Source organism: Stegostoma tigrinum, chromosome 28 (genome assembly GCF_030684315.1).
Source record: "Stegostoma tigrinum isolate sSteTig4 chromosome 28, sSteTig4.hap1, whole genome shotgun sequence".
Classification (NCBI taxonomy): domain Eukaryota; kingdom Metazoa; phylum Chordata; class Chondrichthyes; order Orectolobiformes; family Stegostomatidae; genus Stegostoma; species Stegostoma tigrinum.
Genome location: NC_081381.1, coordinates 34,002,221 through 34,018,498, shown reverse-complemented (window position 1 = coordinate 34,018,498; position 16,278 = coordinate 34,002,221). Strand labels below are relative to the sequence as shown.

General features: G+C 38.5%; 1 protein-coding gene across 4 annotated transcripts in view; it reads left to right on the top strand.

Annotated features, from left to right (window-relative positions):
- prdm2a (PR domain containing 2, with ZNF domain a) overlaps positions 1 to 16,278 on the top strand; it is a 140,222-nt gene that overhangs the window by 51,791 nt on the left and 72,153 nt on the right. For 3 of the 4 annotated variants that reach the window (XM_059655584.1, XM_059655582.1, XM_059655581.1), the window contains 2 exons: positions 1,937 to 2,054; positions 3,090 to 3,193. The exons of the other annotated variant lie outside the window; for it this stretch is intronic. In XM_059655584.1, the coding sequence (XP_059511567.1) occupies positions 1,937 to 2,054; positions 3,090 to 3,193 (222 nt within the window). The remainder of the gene's footprint in view (positions 1 to 1,936; positions 2,055 to 3,089; positions 3,194 to 16,278) is intronic. 4 annotated transcript variants of the gene reach the window in all.

Here is a 16,278-nt window from a genome sequence, read left to right as displayed (position 1 = left end):
TGTCGGAGGATAATGCGTTGTATCCGGAGGTTGGTAGGGTGGTGTGTGAGAACGAGGGGGATCCTCTTGGGGCGGTTGTGGCGGGGGCGGGGTGTGAGGGATGTGTCGCGGGAAATGCGGGAGACGCGGTCAAGGGCGTTCTCGATCACCGTGGGGGGAAAGTTGCGGTCCTTAAAGAACTTGGACATCTGGGATGTGCGGGAGTGGAATGTCTTATCGTGGGAGCAGATGCGGCGGAGGCGGAGGAATTGGGAATAGGGGATGGAATTTTTGCAGGAGGGTGGGTGGGAGGAGGTGTATTCTAGGTAGCTGTGGGAGTTGGTGGGCTTGAAATGGACATCAGTTACAAGCTGGTTGCCTGAGATGGAGACTGAGAGGTCCAGGAAGGTGAGGGATGTGCTAGAGATGGCCCAGGTGAACTGAAGGTTGGGGTGGAAGGTGTTGGTGAAGTGGATGAACTGTTCGAGCTCCTCTGGGGAGCAAGAGGCGGCGCCGATACAGTCATCAATGTACCGGAGGAAGAGGTGGGGTTTGGGGCCTGTGTAGGTGCGGAAGAGGGACTGTTCCACGTAACCTACAAAGAGGCAGGCATAGCTGGGGCCCATGCGGGTGCCCATGGCCACCCCCTTAGTCTGTAGGAAGTGGGAGGAGTCAAAAGAGAAGTTGTTGAGTGTGAGGACGAGTTCAGCTAGGCGGATGAGAGTGTCGGTGGAGGGGGCCTGGTCGGGCCTGCGGGACAGGAAGAAGCGGAGGGCCTTGAGGCCATCTCCATGCGGAATGCAGGTGTACAGGGACTGGACGTCCATGGTGAATATGAGGTGTTGGGGGCCAGGGAATTGGAAGTCCTGGAGGAGGTGGAGGGCGTGGGTGGTGTCACGGACGTAGGTGGGGAGTTCCTGGACCAAAGGGGAGAAAATGGAGTCCAGATAGGTGGAGATGAGTTCGGTGGGGCAGGAGCAGGCTGAAAAACATCCTGGTAGATGTTTTTTTTAAACCCTCTCCTATTTAATTATCCACTCTACAGCAGAGCAATCAGAACTGCTTGCAGTACTCCAGAAGAAGCCTCACCGACGACTTCTACAACCGGAACATGACGTCCCAACTCCTATACTCAAAGGTCTGAGCAATGACCATAAGCATGCAAAGCACCTTCTTAACCACCTTGTCTACCTGTGAAGCAAATTTCAAACAATCGTGTCCCTGACCCCCTATGCCTGTCTGTTCTACAACACTACCCAGGGCCTTATCATTAATTCTAAAAGTCCAGCCCTTGTGTATTTTGCCAAAATGCAATACCTAGCATTGATCCAAATTAAGTTCCATTTTCCACTTCTCAGCCCATTGACAGAATAGATCAAGATCTGTTTGTAATCTTAGATAACTTTCTCCGCTGCGAATTTTGGTGTCATCCATAAGTTTACTGATGTAACTACATCACTACCTGATCATTGTAATTGAGCCTATTCCTTCCTTCACAAAGATATTAATAACAAGGGTTTCTAGTCGATAGCAGAAGATTGATGGCCTTATTTTCATCTCCAAATTTAAAGGTGTGAAGTAATGTGTGATGAGAAAATTGACATTCCAATTGAAATTAACTAATTCAGTGTAAATCTTGGAGAGTGGATCAATCCTGAAATGCTTGGCTCAGTTACTCACTGGATAAACGTGATGGTCAATGGACTCTTTGAGATGAAAACAGTGCTCTGCCTCTTTGTTCAATATCCAGCGCTATCTAAAGAGGATAAGAGGTTTATCCTGCCGAATGCCGTCAAAAACTGTTTCACTGAAGTTCAAATTAACTCATTGCAGACAAGAGAATGTTTTCTGGAAGTTTGCTGGACTGTGCAAATCCAAGCCTTTTTTCTTGCCAGTGTATTCCTTGACTAATAGCCTAGCTCGTAAAATCATCTTCCTTATAATCCTTAACATGCAGAGCGATCCAGTATCTGCACCTGAAATTGAGGTGTTAGCTGATGTGCCTCAACGTGTGTTGAAGGGACTTCCTCAAGAGGTGACTCTAAAACCATCAGCGGTTGATGAGAAACGCCTAGGTGAGTGTGTGCAGCCAATGTTTCTTGAACCTAAAGGCCAGCACTACAGAAGTTAGACTTTGTCTTATGAGAAACTTGCAGTTTTAACATGCATTGTTTGAACTTCTGCCTTTTATTATCTTAAGGAGGAACTACGTTCAAGTCAGTATTCTGTGTACACGAGGTGCATTATATTAAAATAGACAACTGGAGAAACATCTCATAATAGTGCACGTCAGTTTGTTTTATCCTAGAAGATAACTGTATTTAAGCAAAGTCCAAACATACATTTTTAGTAAGATCTTTATTGCAGTTCACCACACTTCCTGTAAAACTCATCCCCATCAATTATTAGCTTTCCATATTTATACAAGCAATTCACATGCAATTAATCCTTAATTAATGTATCTGTTATCTGCTCCCTCATTCCACTGGAAGTTGGGAATCCTTTCAGACCGGATTAGATGATAACACTTCATTGTGCAAATATTGAGGATAAAATGACAGGTTTCCCTTTAATATGTAACAATCTAACGCTAATACGATTGTTTAAAATGCAGTCCTAGTTGTGCCCCTTAGCTTTCAATTTTCTTTGGTAAATTTTCAGTGATTTTTCTCAACTAGTCACTAGCATTGTGACTTGAAGTGTGGGCCCAGGTTTTTTATTTTCACTTTTCCTTCGCACCTTCCCTCCTGAAACCCCAAAAAAGAAAAACACCACCTCCGAGCAGTATCATGGGGGGGCCAATTTGTAATATCCCTGCTGACGTTCTTGGTGAGATCTGCTACCTCAGTGTGAATGAGTGATGAAATTATGACTTTCTTTTGAATTTAATACTGTTTTTATTGACATAACTGGAGTAAAAGCCATTTAGAAATGGTGCATAAAATTTTGACAAGTGACCAGGTGTTTGTGATATCAGTAGTGACCATGCCATATAGAAAGCTCCATGAACAATAATAGGTTAAAGTGAGGCTTTTACTAGTCAAAATTAAAATGCTTTAAGTTTAAATGTTAAGTCTTGACCTTAAAGCTCAGGAAACTTTGTTTTTCAGGTGTGTGGGCCACAAGGTCCATTCAGAAAGGCAGAAAATATGGTCCATTCTCTGGAGAAAGGAAGAAAAAATCCCAGGTCAAGAGTAATGTGTATATGTGGGAGGTAAGGGCTGTTTGTCTGGTTTCCCGGTGGTTAGTGTGTCATTCAAAAGGCATAATTAGTTTTATGAACAAATACCTTTTGTACAAATATTATGTTATTTCACTCAAAGCGAATGCAGACTAAGTGTCTCATTGCTGGAAACCACATTAGTTATTATTCAAATAATTATGATGACCTTTGGAATTACATGCTCTGATCTTTACCTTCTCTTCACTGCTACCATCTCAATGCGAGAAAATTGTTACTGTTTTGACATTGACAGTATTTCTGCAAACAATAAATTATCACCTCACTTATGTTTAGAAAAGGAAGGAGACATTCAATTTTATTTGTATTTTGGAGACCTATTACTTTTATTTCAAAATATGACTAAGTCGCTGAAGATTAATCTGTCGTTGGTTGCTTCACTCATTAGCTGATGTAGCCAATGCGCTGCAACATAGAAATCATAAAATATTTGTGACACTGAAGGAAGTAGTTTGGACCTTTCTCTGCCATTTTGTGTACGGTAGCCATGATGTAGAGATACCGGTGTTGGATTAGGGTGGACAAAGTCAGAAGCCACACGACACCAGCTTATAGTCCAACAGATTTATTTAAAATCAAAAGCTTTTGGTGCGCTGTTCCTTTCTTTTCAAATACTGTTTTCCTGCTAAGTTTTCCTTGGAGATTCTCCCACTTTTGCTTCAACTAGGTGAATCTTCCAGCCTTGCTTTAACTCCTCATGAGTTTGATCTTTGAACAAATCCTACCTACCTTCTCTATGATATGATATTGTTCAAATTGTACAAATTTAAACTTTAGTCGATAGTGGAAGGGATGACGTGATTTCGCAGTTGAAAAGGATTTTGCTGTATCAATGTCGATAGGCAAAGCACAACTAATTAAATGATAAGTTTTCATATTAATTTAAATCTTAGCTATCAAACAAAGCCTGCTACTTTGTACTTTCAATGACAACAAAAACCCCAATTTTGCAACATTACTCATCTATTCTTTTCGACAGCCTATCTCCTGGCTGATATGCATCACTTTTTGCTCTCCAACTCCAAATGAGCTGTAGAATGAATGATTTTTGAATGAATGATTTTATTGTCTTGTGTATTTTACAATAAGAATACTGCAAAATGCAGTGAAAACTTAATATTTGTTACCAAATTTTGGTGCCATTTTGAATAATTTAAGAATAAGGGAAAAAAGAAAGGTAGAGCTTAAAATACTCAATCCGTCGTGAGCCAGAACTACATCAGACCAAAATCTGCACTGATTCTCTGTGGTATTTTGGGTTCATAAGGAAGCATGATTTCAAAATAGCTTCTTGTCTATTTACAGAGCAAATGCACTTCATTTTGATCCAAGTAGAATTAGCACTGACCACCACTGCTTTTATCTTAGAAATAAAATTGATGCTCCACTTCACAAGTTCAATAGCAGGTTGGATTTTTTTCTGCAAACAACACTACGACCTGATCTGACAACGTCTTTCTGGATTTTTGACGACATGGTGTCTTCTCAGTATAGTCTCAAACAGTTTTTCTTTTTACCCTCTATGTGGAAATATCTAGCACCACCCCTTAAATAACACAATGAGACTGTTCCATTGATCTAACAGTTAAAATATCCTGGCTTACAGTCAGACATACTGCAGTCTCCGATTATAATCTTCCAAAGACAAAATCCTAAAATATCATCTTTTAAATTTCACCACTGTTACATTGCACTTGTATTCTATGCCTTGTCTAACAAAGTGGAGCATCTCAGCTGCTTTCTTATCACCCTTCTTAGCTTGTTCTGCTACAATTTCGGAATCTGCAGGCATGCATTCCCAGGTTCCTGTTTTTTCACGATCGTCCTTCTATTTGTTATAGTTTCCCTTTTCTCCCAATTTAAATGCAGTGTTGTTCAAAGGTTAAACATTGTGCTGCATTACAGAAAACGTGAGTTCTAACTGCATTGATTTAATAGCAATCTGTCTGCATCATTTCAAGCACATTGAATATTTTTTGACCGCAGGAACTCCAAATTAAACATTTGAGTAAACCTTGAGATTCTAGTTACACTTTTGATACAACATTAAACCATTTACTACCATTTTGTTTAAACAGATTTGTGGCACATGCATTTTTTTGTTACGCCAATGTGTTTGTTGAATACCATATCCATGTTGAATAATTTGAAAAGTTAATGAAAAGGAATTACGTTGGAGTAAAAATGATGTGATGATATGTAAAGCCGCTGGTATCATTCTTTTAAGGTTTTTTCAAAGTAATACACACAGCTAGCCTGAAGGTTTGACAATTTATAGTTAAAAGTGAGCATGAAAGAAGTAGACATAATGTGTTTTAATAACTGGTGTGAGTAATATATTGAGACATTGGTTATAGCTTGCCTTTTATGATGTATGACAGAAATTTGTAAAGAAAAAATTTCTTTGTTCATGCAACAGAGCTGTGCATTTCTGCCGTACCCCTCCCTCACGTTTCTGGGTAATAATCTTGGAACTCCCTCCATAACAGTACCATGGGTTTACTAACCCTCTTATGTTGCAGTGGCTCAAGAAGATGGTTTGCTATCATAATTTTGAGAGCAATTGGAAATTGACAATAAATATTGGCTTTACCAGCCATGTCCACCTCCCAGAACCGAATAAAAACAAACATAGACGTTTAACTAATTCTGGCATGCAGTCTGGTATCTCAGATCAAATCTTTTTTCCCCACATGCTCCTGTCTTTTCAGTAGAAGTCATTATGATAATGACCACAAGGAGGGATTTTGCATTCATCCACCCCCCCCCCCCCCCCCCCCCCCCCCCCCCCACTCCCGAAGGCATTGGCTGCTGGTATGATGCTGTTCCATGGAAGCTGGCAGTTCTTCATCGTTTTACCCATATGCTTGTTCTTCGTGTGAAACAAGACAGCAAATGTTGGAAGAATATATCAACTGCAGTCATAAATTATCTTATCCTTGCCCGGCATACATATCTTGTAGAAGCCATTGAATGGTTGTAGTGAGAAGATTAATATATGGCTTAGGTAAAGCTATGTTTTTCCTTTTATTTCGGCTCATTATTTTAAAGTTTTTTTTGTCATTGGTTAGGTCTGCTAAGGGTTTCATCTTGTGATATTTGCTGATGTTCTGCAAATATTGCTTTTACTTCATAACAATTGACTATCTTATTGTTGAGTATATTTGCTCATGATTTAATGCCTACAGCTGTAATATGAGGTGTTCTAAGTAGATGGAGAAGGGAAACATCAAGTGTGATAGAGGGGATATCAATGATGGGGGATTGATTTGCAGTAAATAAACTTGGGGAGGGTGGAGCTTTAATCCCAAATAATAATTCAGCAAAATTGAAACTACAGAATACAAAGTCCTGGATAGAGAGGATGTAAAGATGTTTTCACTCATAGGAGAGAATAGAACCTGAGGGCATAGACTCAAAGTGAAGGAATGATCCTTAGCACTGAGATAGGTGAATCTGTGGAACTCATTGCCACAGAAGGCTGTGGAGGCCAAATAACGCAACGTATTTAAAACAGAGACAGATAGGTTCTTGATGGGTAATGTGATCAAAGCCTCCAAGGAAAAGGCATGAGAATGGGATTGAGAAACACATCAGCTATGACAGAGCAGACTTGATGGGCTGAATGGCCTAATTCAGCTTCTCTATCTTACGGCCTTATAAAACATTACATTAATGTTGTGACCAGTCTGATTTTCCCTGTATAACCAAAAATGCTATTTTAACAGATACTCTGTATATATTTTCAAGTAGTGGGTTTAAATACTCTATTCCCAACAGCAACTAGCTACAAGCCTGTAACCACCCTTTGTTTCCTCTTATTCCATTCCCAGTTTTCGTCTTGGAACAACATCCAGAATCCCCTTGCACTGTACAAGGTACTGCCAGGCCTCTGATCAATGCCACTTGTACTGCCCTGTTCTACAGTCTAAATGTTTCACTCAAAAACCTTCCTCTCCCATCTACCTTGGTTATTACAGTGGGAATTTTCAGTCTGTATCATTTGTGTTTCCCAACTGTCTAACAATGGACAGAATTTTGATTATATTACTCATAATAGATCCCTCAAGCTTTAATTGCTCTTTTTACTGCTGCTTGTCTGTCAGTAATCTCTGACCAAAAGTGTTGCTGCTGTTACTGGTTCTTCAGAGAATGCTGGGCCACATATACTATTCTAAACCCCATCTGCCAATGTGCATCTGCCCTGTACTTGGACCCCTGTTTTTCAGTAATCGTTAATCCCTGGGTACCTTCCAAACCACTGAACTTCTCTAATGAATATCTAATTGTCACTGGCATTCCAGCTACACTTAACTCTCTGCAGTGCACCTGATGATGTCATGGAGTGGGTAGTTTTGACTGGATTAGCTATGGTAGGAAGTTTACAGTGCAGAGATCCACAAGTTCCAACTGCAGCAGTGAAAGATCCATTCACCTGTTCTTGGAGACTCCTAGGCAACCTCATGGTTGACTAATCAGAAATTGAATCACATTTTTCAGAATATAACTTCTTATGCATTCTCACTTCTTGCAGCAGTGAGCAGTTTGAATATTTTAACAGCAATGTATTTGAAGATTTAGCCCAGTGTCTGATCTGTTGTTAGCTTCACTGGTCTTGGTCTTGTGAAGTGGTATTTATTGCTAGCCTTCACAAAGAATTTAAAGAACACTGTGTAAAGTTGCACTGAATTGCCCTGAATGAGCAGTAGATATGCTGAGGCAAAGAAGTAACTTGTCACTCGTAGCCTTTTGTTGAGCCATGAATAAAATATTTATGTACTAGTTTAAAGTTAAAACTGAGATCAGCGATCAACGAGGGAAGCTTGGAAGTAGCCTTTTTATTAAATAAAATATTCCTTCTCCTTTTAGTTCTGACTTGTAATTGACTTCAGTACCCCGGGCTGTTGTTATTTTCTGCCACTCACTGCTATCTAGTGGCCCCTACTGGAAATTGTGCCTATGATTATCAGAATGGAGTTCGGCTGAGATGTTTTTCACAGAGTTGAATACCGTTCTGACAATTGTTGTGCAAGCTCACTCCGTTAAGATTGAGTAAAATAACAGGGTCATCAAGAGGGCTTTGAACTACTCAGTGAAGGAGGGATTGTGAGAGGGAAACACTCGATTTACAAAGCAAAAGCATATGCCAGCTAAACCGCCATTTGAATAATGATACCCAAATTGGGAGAAGAATAGACAGTTTGCGAACATAGAAAATCATCAGCAGATGCGGTCAAGGAGATGAAAATGGAGAAGAGGCAAAATCAATGTCTTTTTCCTTGAATGTAATTAGTATTAAGAACAAAATAAGTGACTTACCAGCACACATGGAGATTAATTGGTATAATCATGTAGCTATGACAAAGACATGTGCATCGATGAAATAAAATTGCAAAATTGTTCTTTAGTTATTTAAAAACAAACCTTCAGCTTTTATGGTTAAAGTACAATTAAGATACTTGTAGTGCATTTAGCACTCTCACATTGTATATCACAATTCTTAAAGTTCTTTAAATGTTTAGAGTTGAGTTTTACAGCTGAATTTCACAGCCGAGTTAGCATGGTTTCCTTGTCAATAAATCTAGTAGTGTACTAAAGGTATTTACTTTATAGAGTATAATCAGATGATGAAAACTACGGACTCATCACACTTTTCAACTCCTTGTAGATCGAATGTGATTTATTCAATGAATTGAATTAATGTTTACTGCTTTGCCTATGGAAATATTGTGAATCACATTAAATGAGGGGAATAATCAATTGTTCGATCTGTTATCCGCCACAAACTCGAGGAGAAACAAATCTTAGAACGTCATACTCAAATGGAGCTTGTGAACGTTCAAAGTCAAGTGACCAAGGACGAACCTATAATGGGAATAAAGCTAATATATGCATGCTTTTTCTATATAGGCTGCTGTATGTATCAAATGACTCCAAACTCATTGGCAGGGCAAAACCCAATTCTAGACATTTTTAATCGGCGTTTTCAGATATGTAATGGCATGTCCCTGGAGCAGGTGGAACCCAGACCTCTTGGCTCAGAGGTAGAGGCACTGCCACTGTGCCACAAGAGCCCTGAGATGTTTCTATTAACAGTGTAATGTTTCTGTTTATTGGACCAATCATAGCAAAATCCACATGGGACAGCACCAATAGAATTAAAAATATCCATTGATAAAATGAGATCAATCAGGAAGTGGTGTTATTGGTGAAGCCAAACTTTACACCAATATACAAAAACAGAAGTTGCTGGAAAAGCTCAGATCTGGCAGTATCTGTGAAGAAAAAAAAAATCAGAGTTAACGTTTCAGATCTAGTGGCCCGTCCTCAGCAGTTCTGGGGAAGGGCCACTGGACCTGAAACATTAACTCTGATTTTTTTTTTCTTCACAGATACTGCCAGATGTGCTGAGTTTTTCCAGCAACTTCTGTTTTTGTTCCTGAGTTACAGCATCCGCTTTTAAGGGGAATTATGGTTTAGATCTGGCTCAGTGTAGATTTTATGTTTTCTGGATCATTTTGATTTATTTCCTGTCTCTAAATTGTACAGTTAAAGAGTACCTGGTTCACTCTATATTTGGAAATGAAAGATTGATTACCCATCAGAGATGGTGGGCAATTCATCTTTAAATGTTTTACAGTGATACTTTTTTTTCTCTCCTTCCAATGTGTCGTCTTCACGCGCACTTTGTTCAGGATCAGGAAAAGGATTCTGCATCACAATTTGGATAATATTTAGTGTGAAATGTACACACAGTGGGTGGTACAAAATTTCTTTGCAAAAAGTCAGACATAATTGTACATGGAACCTTGTGTAATTAATAATAATGAGTACTTTGCTTCCCTGTATGTCTCTTTTTCTTTCTCTCTCTTACCTTTGTTCATTCTCTCTCACTGTCAGCTGGCATATGCCTTTAAATAGGGCAATATTTTTCCTCTTTGTTTTATGTCTGTTTCAAGGCTGGTGAAGAGCTTTAATCTTGGACTGAAAGCCATTTTCACTCTGGTTAAGTTTGTTTCATATTTATTTTAAAGTCTCTAAGCAGTTGGCAAAAGGGGTAAAGTGTTTAGTTTCTCATCTGCCATTTGAAATGCTCTGGCCATGCAGCAGTTCTTCTACTAGACATCTTTAATTGAACATTAGCAACAAATATCTTAGCATTTGTGCAGAATCCCATTTTCACCTTTTATTAGTTTCACAACAAGCTGCAGTTAGCTTTCTGCCTTGATGTAGGAACTAAAATGACACATGATAATCTTGTTACTTTACCAGCTCTAAAATGCAATCAAATTGAAATTCTTTTAAAATTATTGTAAATGTTTGAGGTCAGTGAACTTTTCTTTCCACCCTCAGTAACTCCATTTTTCTTCGTGCCAAATTGCAGTTTTTTTAAACAATACTTTTCAAAAATTATTTCTTTGTATTCAATCTTAACTTACTTGTCAAATTAACCCTTCTCCTTCTTTAGAAATCAGCAACATTATTGAGGTTGCAGAAATCATGTGTGCTTTTACTAATCCAAGCAGCTTTGACAATGATACTGGAAGCTGTTTACTTGTGGAGAGCATCATGGTCAAGCCTCGTGTTTTTTTCCTTACTTGATGTCCATACTTCAGAAGTTACTGAATAGTGATCAGGAGGAGCAGTGCTTGCTGATTTTGTTCACATGTATCAGCCTGGATAATAATATCCTTTAAGCTATTCCAACTGATGTCGAATAAATCAGCATGGATGAAAAATTAAACGTTCCTGATCTGTATAGCTCAACAGTTCATTGGAATTTAAGAAATTCATTTGACAATCTGATTTCAAGGGGCATTGAGATTTTAAAATCCAAGCATTTTGTGCATCAGTATTTAATTGGAGTATTTAACTTGTTTGGAAAATGTACACCACCTTGAAAGTTCTGACAATTTGATTGTTGTATCATGCTTTGTTCCTCTTTGACACGGAGTGCCCAAACCATGCTTCACCTCTGGTTTTAAATTCTGCCATTAATGTCTTCAATATCAAAAATACGCTACTGTTGAAATTTAACTAAGAGATGTAGAAATAATCTTGGACAGATACTGCTCCATGGAAACATTTATCAGTCTGAATGAGCATATCCTTTGCTTCTGGGATAGAAATCTACCAACCGTGTTTCAACAGTTTTACAGGACATGGTCGAGAATATCTGATAATTTAAAAGAAACAAAATGCACAGCAGCATTGCCATTATCTGGAAGGGAAGAACTGAGTTAAAATTTCAGGTGGAAATCTTAAACAGAATATTGTGCAATACATTTTGTGCTGCTTTTTTGCTATTTATGGAATTTTCTATTACCAAGCATACAAAGGAAAACCTAAAGGTTAGTGGCTTTGTTACTTGTTTTTATTCCATGAATAATGTAGGAGAAATATTTGCCTGATGTATTGCCCTGATCTGTTTGTTGATTTGAAATTAATCTATTTTAATTTAAAATTAATTTGATTATTTCTAAATAAAGGTTAATTTTAAACTTTTATTACACTGTTACTTAATTGCTTGACTAAGAGACATCAGTTTCCTGATTTTGCAGACTTAGCTTGTCTCAGCTGGGTGAAACAAAGGTACTAAAAGTGACTTCCCTGTGCCTGGGCTAACAAGGGAAAAATCAGCTCCTGATTGCTGCCCAATGATCCTTGTTTAAAAAACTTAGGATCAGGCTCTGCTTATTTGACTTCATACCCTTGGCAAATAACCAACACATACTTTACGTCCATGTTGATACAGGAAGAACAGTTGCTGAGATTTTGTACCACAGAGTTGTAGGATCTTGTACCAAAAAAAGTTAGCAGTTAGGGAGGAGAAAGGCATTAGTTTGTTATTTTTATTTGACTTTCACTGTGTCAAAGACCTTGTGATACAGCTGTTGGTTAGAAGTCTTTCGATTTCTTAGCGCATTTTGTGGATGTCAGTTTATTTGCTTGGTGATCTTGGCTTCTAAATTTGCACACCTTTGAGTTAGAAAAGAGATGTTGAAGCTGGAATTTCATAAATGTTTCATATGGAGATAAAATGCAGCATTGCAAGTAGGATAGCATCTTTCAATGAAATACTGCAAATACATTCAAGGCCCCAGTGCATTCATCCATTTGCATTACTTTCCTTCTACATTAGTTTGTGAAAATAATCTTTTGTCAACATTCCTGAATTGTTTAATTCAGCATCCCACTTATTCTGTATAACCTACTATTGCCTCATTCTTTATTATTCCTTTATACTTTAAAGCTCATTCCATAGAAAACTATATTATTCCTTTCCACACCTCACTGCCAGAATATATCTGAACTTCAAGTTTTCAGTCACACAAGTTGAAAGTCTAAGCGTGAAGTTTTGGTAATTCTTCATCTTCACCTCAAACTACCTCCAGAGATTTTGTGCTAGATCTACTATGGAAAGCCAATCGTGATTCCTATTTTCAATGGAAATATGCCATTGGATAGAATGCTATGGCAATATTGCTTTATGCGATAATATTTGATCCACTTAATTTCTCTGAACAGAGCTTTTTTGGGAATGCATTTAATGGCAGGATGATGCCAGTGATGAAGCTAAATGCCTGATTGACAGAACTTGCTTTGCATGTGTCCCTATCTCTCAATCTCTCAGCCCTTATAGAGGAAGGAAAGTACTTTTTCTATCACTAATTTATATAGGCCTTCATTCTGGGCGGCAAAGATCAATGCCCCATGATTATTGTATTAATAACTTATGACAACAAGCACTTCTGCATGATGCCATGTTATTGTGAAGTCTAGCCTGCATTTTAAACTGGCTCAATTTAGCAAGAAGTGAAATGGGTAATGTGATGAGTGCTGAATGTTTTGTGTAAAGAAAAATGGACAGGAAGTCCCTTTTGCCTGACATGTTCTGTGCTTTCAATCTGCAGTCCTAGTTTTCACTTTTTGCAATTTTTGTTTTGGTACTGAAGCTTTTGATGAGTAGCAGAAATTGTTCGTAAGATAAAACACCTTGATCTATCATAGTTGTAGCCTAGTATTTAAAAACAACTGGAAAGCATTAATTTGAAGTAATTTACACAGGCAATAACTTTAATGTCAAGGAAAGTATAAATTGAAAATATAGTGCTTGAATGGTACATTGCAAATAAGCAAATTAAAACTAGGTATGAAGAAAGCTTCTCCATTATTTGTTTTAGTTGTAGTCATGCTTAAATTTAAGATGGAGTTCACGTGTCAGACAATATTAACATTTTCTTAGTTAACTCAATGAGTGATTTTTGCTAAATGGGATATATATTATGTTTCATCTTTCTTTTCAAACATTCATGTTAAGGCATATAGTTCCTCTTCTTTCAAAAAAATTTAAGTTTGGTTACAAATCTGTAGATTTTATTTCACTCTTTAAAAAACTGTTATGTAATTGTATCAGATTCTTCAAGGACAGCATTTGATCTTTGTGAATCCTATTAAACAGGATTCAAAATGCAGTATTTGAAATCAGTTTCTTGAGTGCTAAGATTCTCAAAACAATGTGTAGTAATTATGCTTCGGAGAGTAATGATTCAACCTTAATAGCCATATTCTTAACCTCCAAGTTGAGAAATACACACAAAATCAGATATACATTTACAGGGCTTATAGTTCTTCTCCTTGAGAACCAGGTTTCAAACCCCTGCATGACTTGATGTTCCTTACAGATATCTAGTGTATTTGTTTTATAAATTGCACCAAAGGCATCCAGAGAGAGTGAATTATTACTTTGTTTGATTTAAAACCTTACTGTATATGAGAATTTTTTAACTCACTTCTAATCATGTTCAAAACATGACAGTTGTGTAATTGAATTATCTTTTATTGGCCAAAAATGATCATTTGCAGCATACTAGCAAGTTGTCCAGTTCCGGGGCGAAGATAAAACAGGAAGTTGATTATCTTGGCAATTCATTACGGTCAAGGAGTTTAAAAACTCAGAATTCTAAGACAAATAAATTCATAGTAGCTGTTTCAAAGCGCAACCACATGGTCACATTCCCAGCACTCTCCTTATACCACTGCAATTCTTTTCTTTCAAGTATCTATACAATTCCCTTTCCACCACTCACTCAAAATCCTAGACATTTGTCAAATACAAAAGATTTTTCTAGTCATACTTTTTCTTTACCAGTTGCCTTAAAACTGTGCCCTTCCACCTTTTTATTTGTTCATGGGATGAAGGCAATGCTGGTGTGACCAGCAATTATTGGACTAGAGAAAGTGATGATGAACTAGCTTCTTGAACCGCTCTAGTTCTTGGGGTACAGGTATACCCGTAGTGCTGTTGGGGAGTGTTCTGGTAAACACTATTGTCACTGGGCATTGGTGATGAAAGAAAGGAATGCCGAGTGTGTGGATGGAGTGCAAATCATGCGGGCTGCTTTGACCTGGACAGTGTCAAGCTTTTTGAGTGTTGTTGGAGCTGAACCCATTCAGGCAAGTGGAGTGTATCTTTTCTGATAAAGGGTCTAGGCCTGAAACGTCAGCTTGTGTGCTCCTGAGATGCTGCTCGGCCTGCTGTGTTCATCCAGCTTCACACTTTGTTATCTCAGATTCTCCAGCATCATCAATTCCTATTATCGCTGAGTGTATCATCGCAGTCCAGATTTATGCCCTGTGGATGGTGGACAGGGTTTGGAGAGTTAGGAGATTAATTACCACAGAACTCCGAGTGCTAACTGCCTCTTGAAGGTAAATTATGTGTATGGCTGATCCAACTCAGTTTCTGGGCAATCATAAGAACGACCCAGGTGTTGATAGATGATAATGTCATTGAATGTCAAGAAACAACTGTTTGACCTTCTACAACAAGGGAGAATCTTTGACAGTTGTTTGGCTTAAATGTTACTTGCTACGTATCAACCTATACCTTGATTGTCCAGGTCTTTGCTACATTTGAACATTGATTAATTTCAGTATTGGGGGCTGCAAATGTGCTGAACATTGTGCAATCATCAGCAGGTATCCCTATTTCTGACCACATGGTGGAGGTCATATTGTTGAATAGCTGAAGATAGTTGCATAGAGGGCACTACCCTAAGTGACTCCTGTAGCGATTTACTTCGACTATGATGATTGATTTCCAACAGCAACAACCATTTTCCTTTTGAGTGGATAGGAATCCAACCAGCAGAGAACTTTCCCTCTAATTCCCATTGACTCCAGTTGTGCCAGAGCTCCATGATGTCAAGGATTGTCACTCTCCCCTCACCTCAGGAGTTCAGCCCTTTTTGTTTTGTCCAAATTTCGACCAAAATTGTAATGAAGTTGGGAGCTGAAGACCCCAGACTAATTGTCAGTGAACATATTATTCCTTTGCAAGTACTGCTTGCAAACACTGACCCCTTTGATTACTTTGCAGATTAAGCGTGGATTAATATGATTATGAGTGGGCAGGTTGGATTTGACTTGCTTTTTGCAGACAGGAACATGCCTACACAATTTTCCATATTGTTGCATAAATGCCAGTGTTTCATCAGCACTACTGTAGTTGAATTAAAGACATGACTTGTTCTGGAGTACTATTGCCAGAATATTGTCGGATCCCACAGCCGTTTCAATATCTAGAGCCTCCAGCCTTTTCTTGATACCATGTGGAGTGATTTGAATTGATTGAAGATTGACATCACTGATGCTGAGGAAGGGAGGAGAAGGTTGAGATGGATTTTCCACTTAACACTTCTAGATGAAGATGGATGCAAATGCTTCATCTTGTCTTTTGCGCAGCTGTGCTGGGCTCCCCCATTTTAAAGGATGGGGATATTTGTGGTGCTACCTCCGGTGAATTGTTTTATTATCACTAATCATGACTGGATGCAACAGAACTGCCAACCTCAGATCTGATCTGGTCATTGTACGTCCTCTTAGCTCTGTCTGTTGTATGCTGCTTTTACTGTTTGGCTTGCACATAGTCCTATAATGTAAGTCACTGGGTTGACGCCTCAATGTAGGTGTGACTAATGCTTTCTTTGGCATGCGCTCCTGTACTCTCCTTTGAACCAGATTTGATCCACTGGCTTATTTGTAATGGTAAAGAA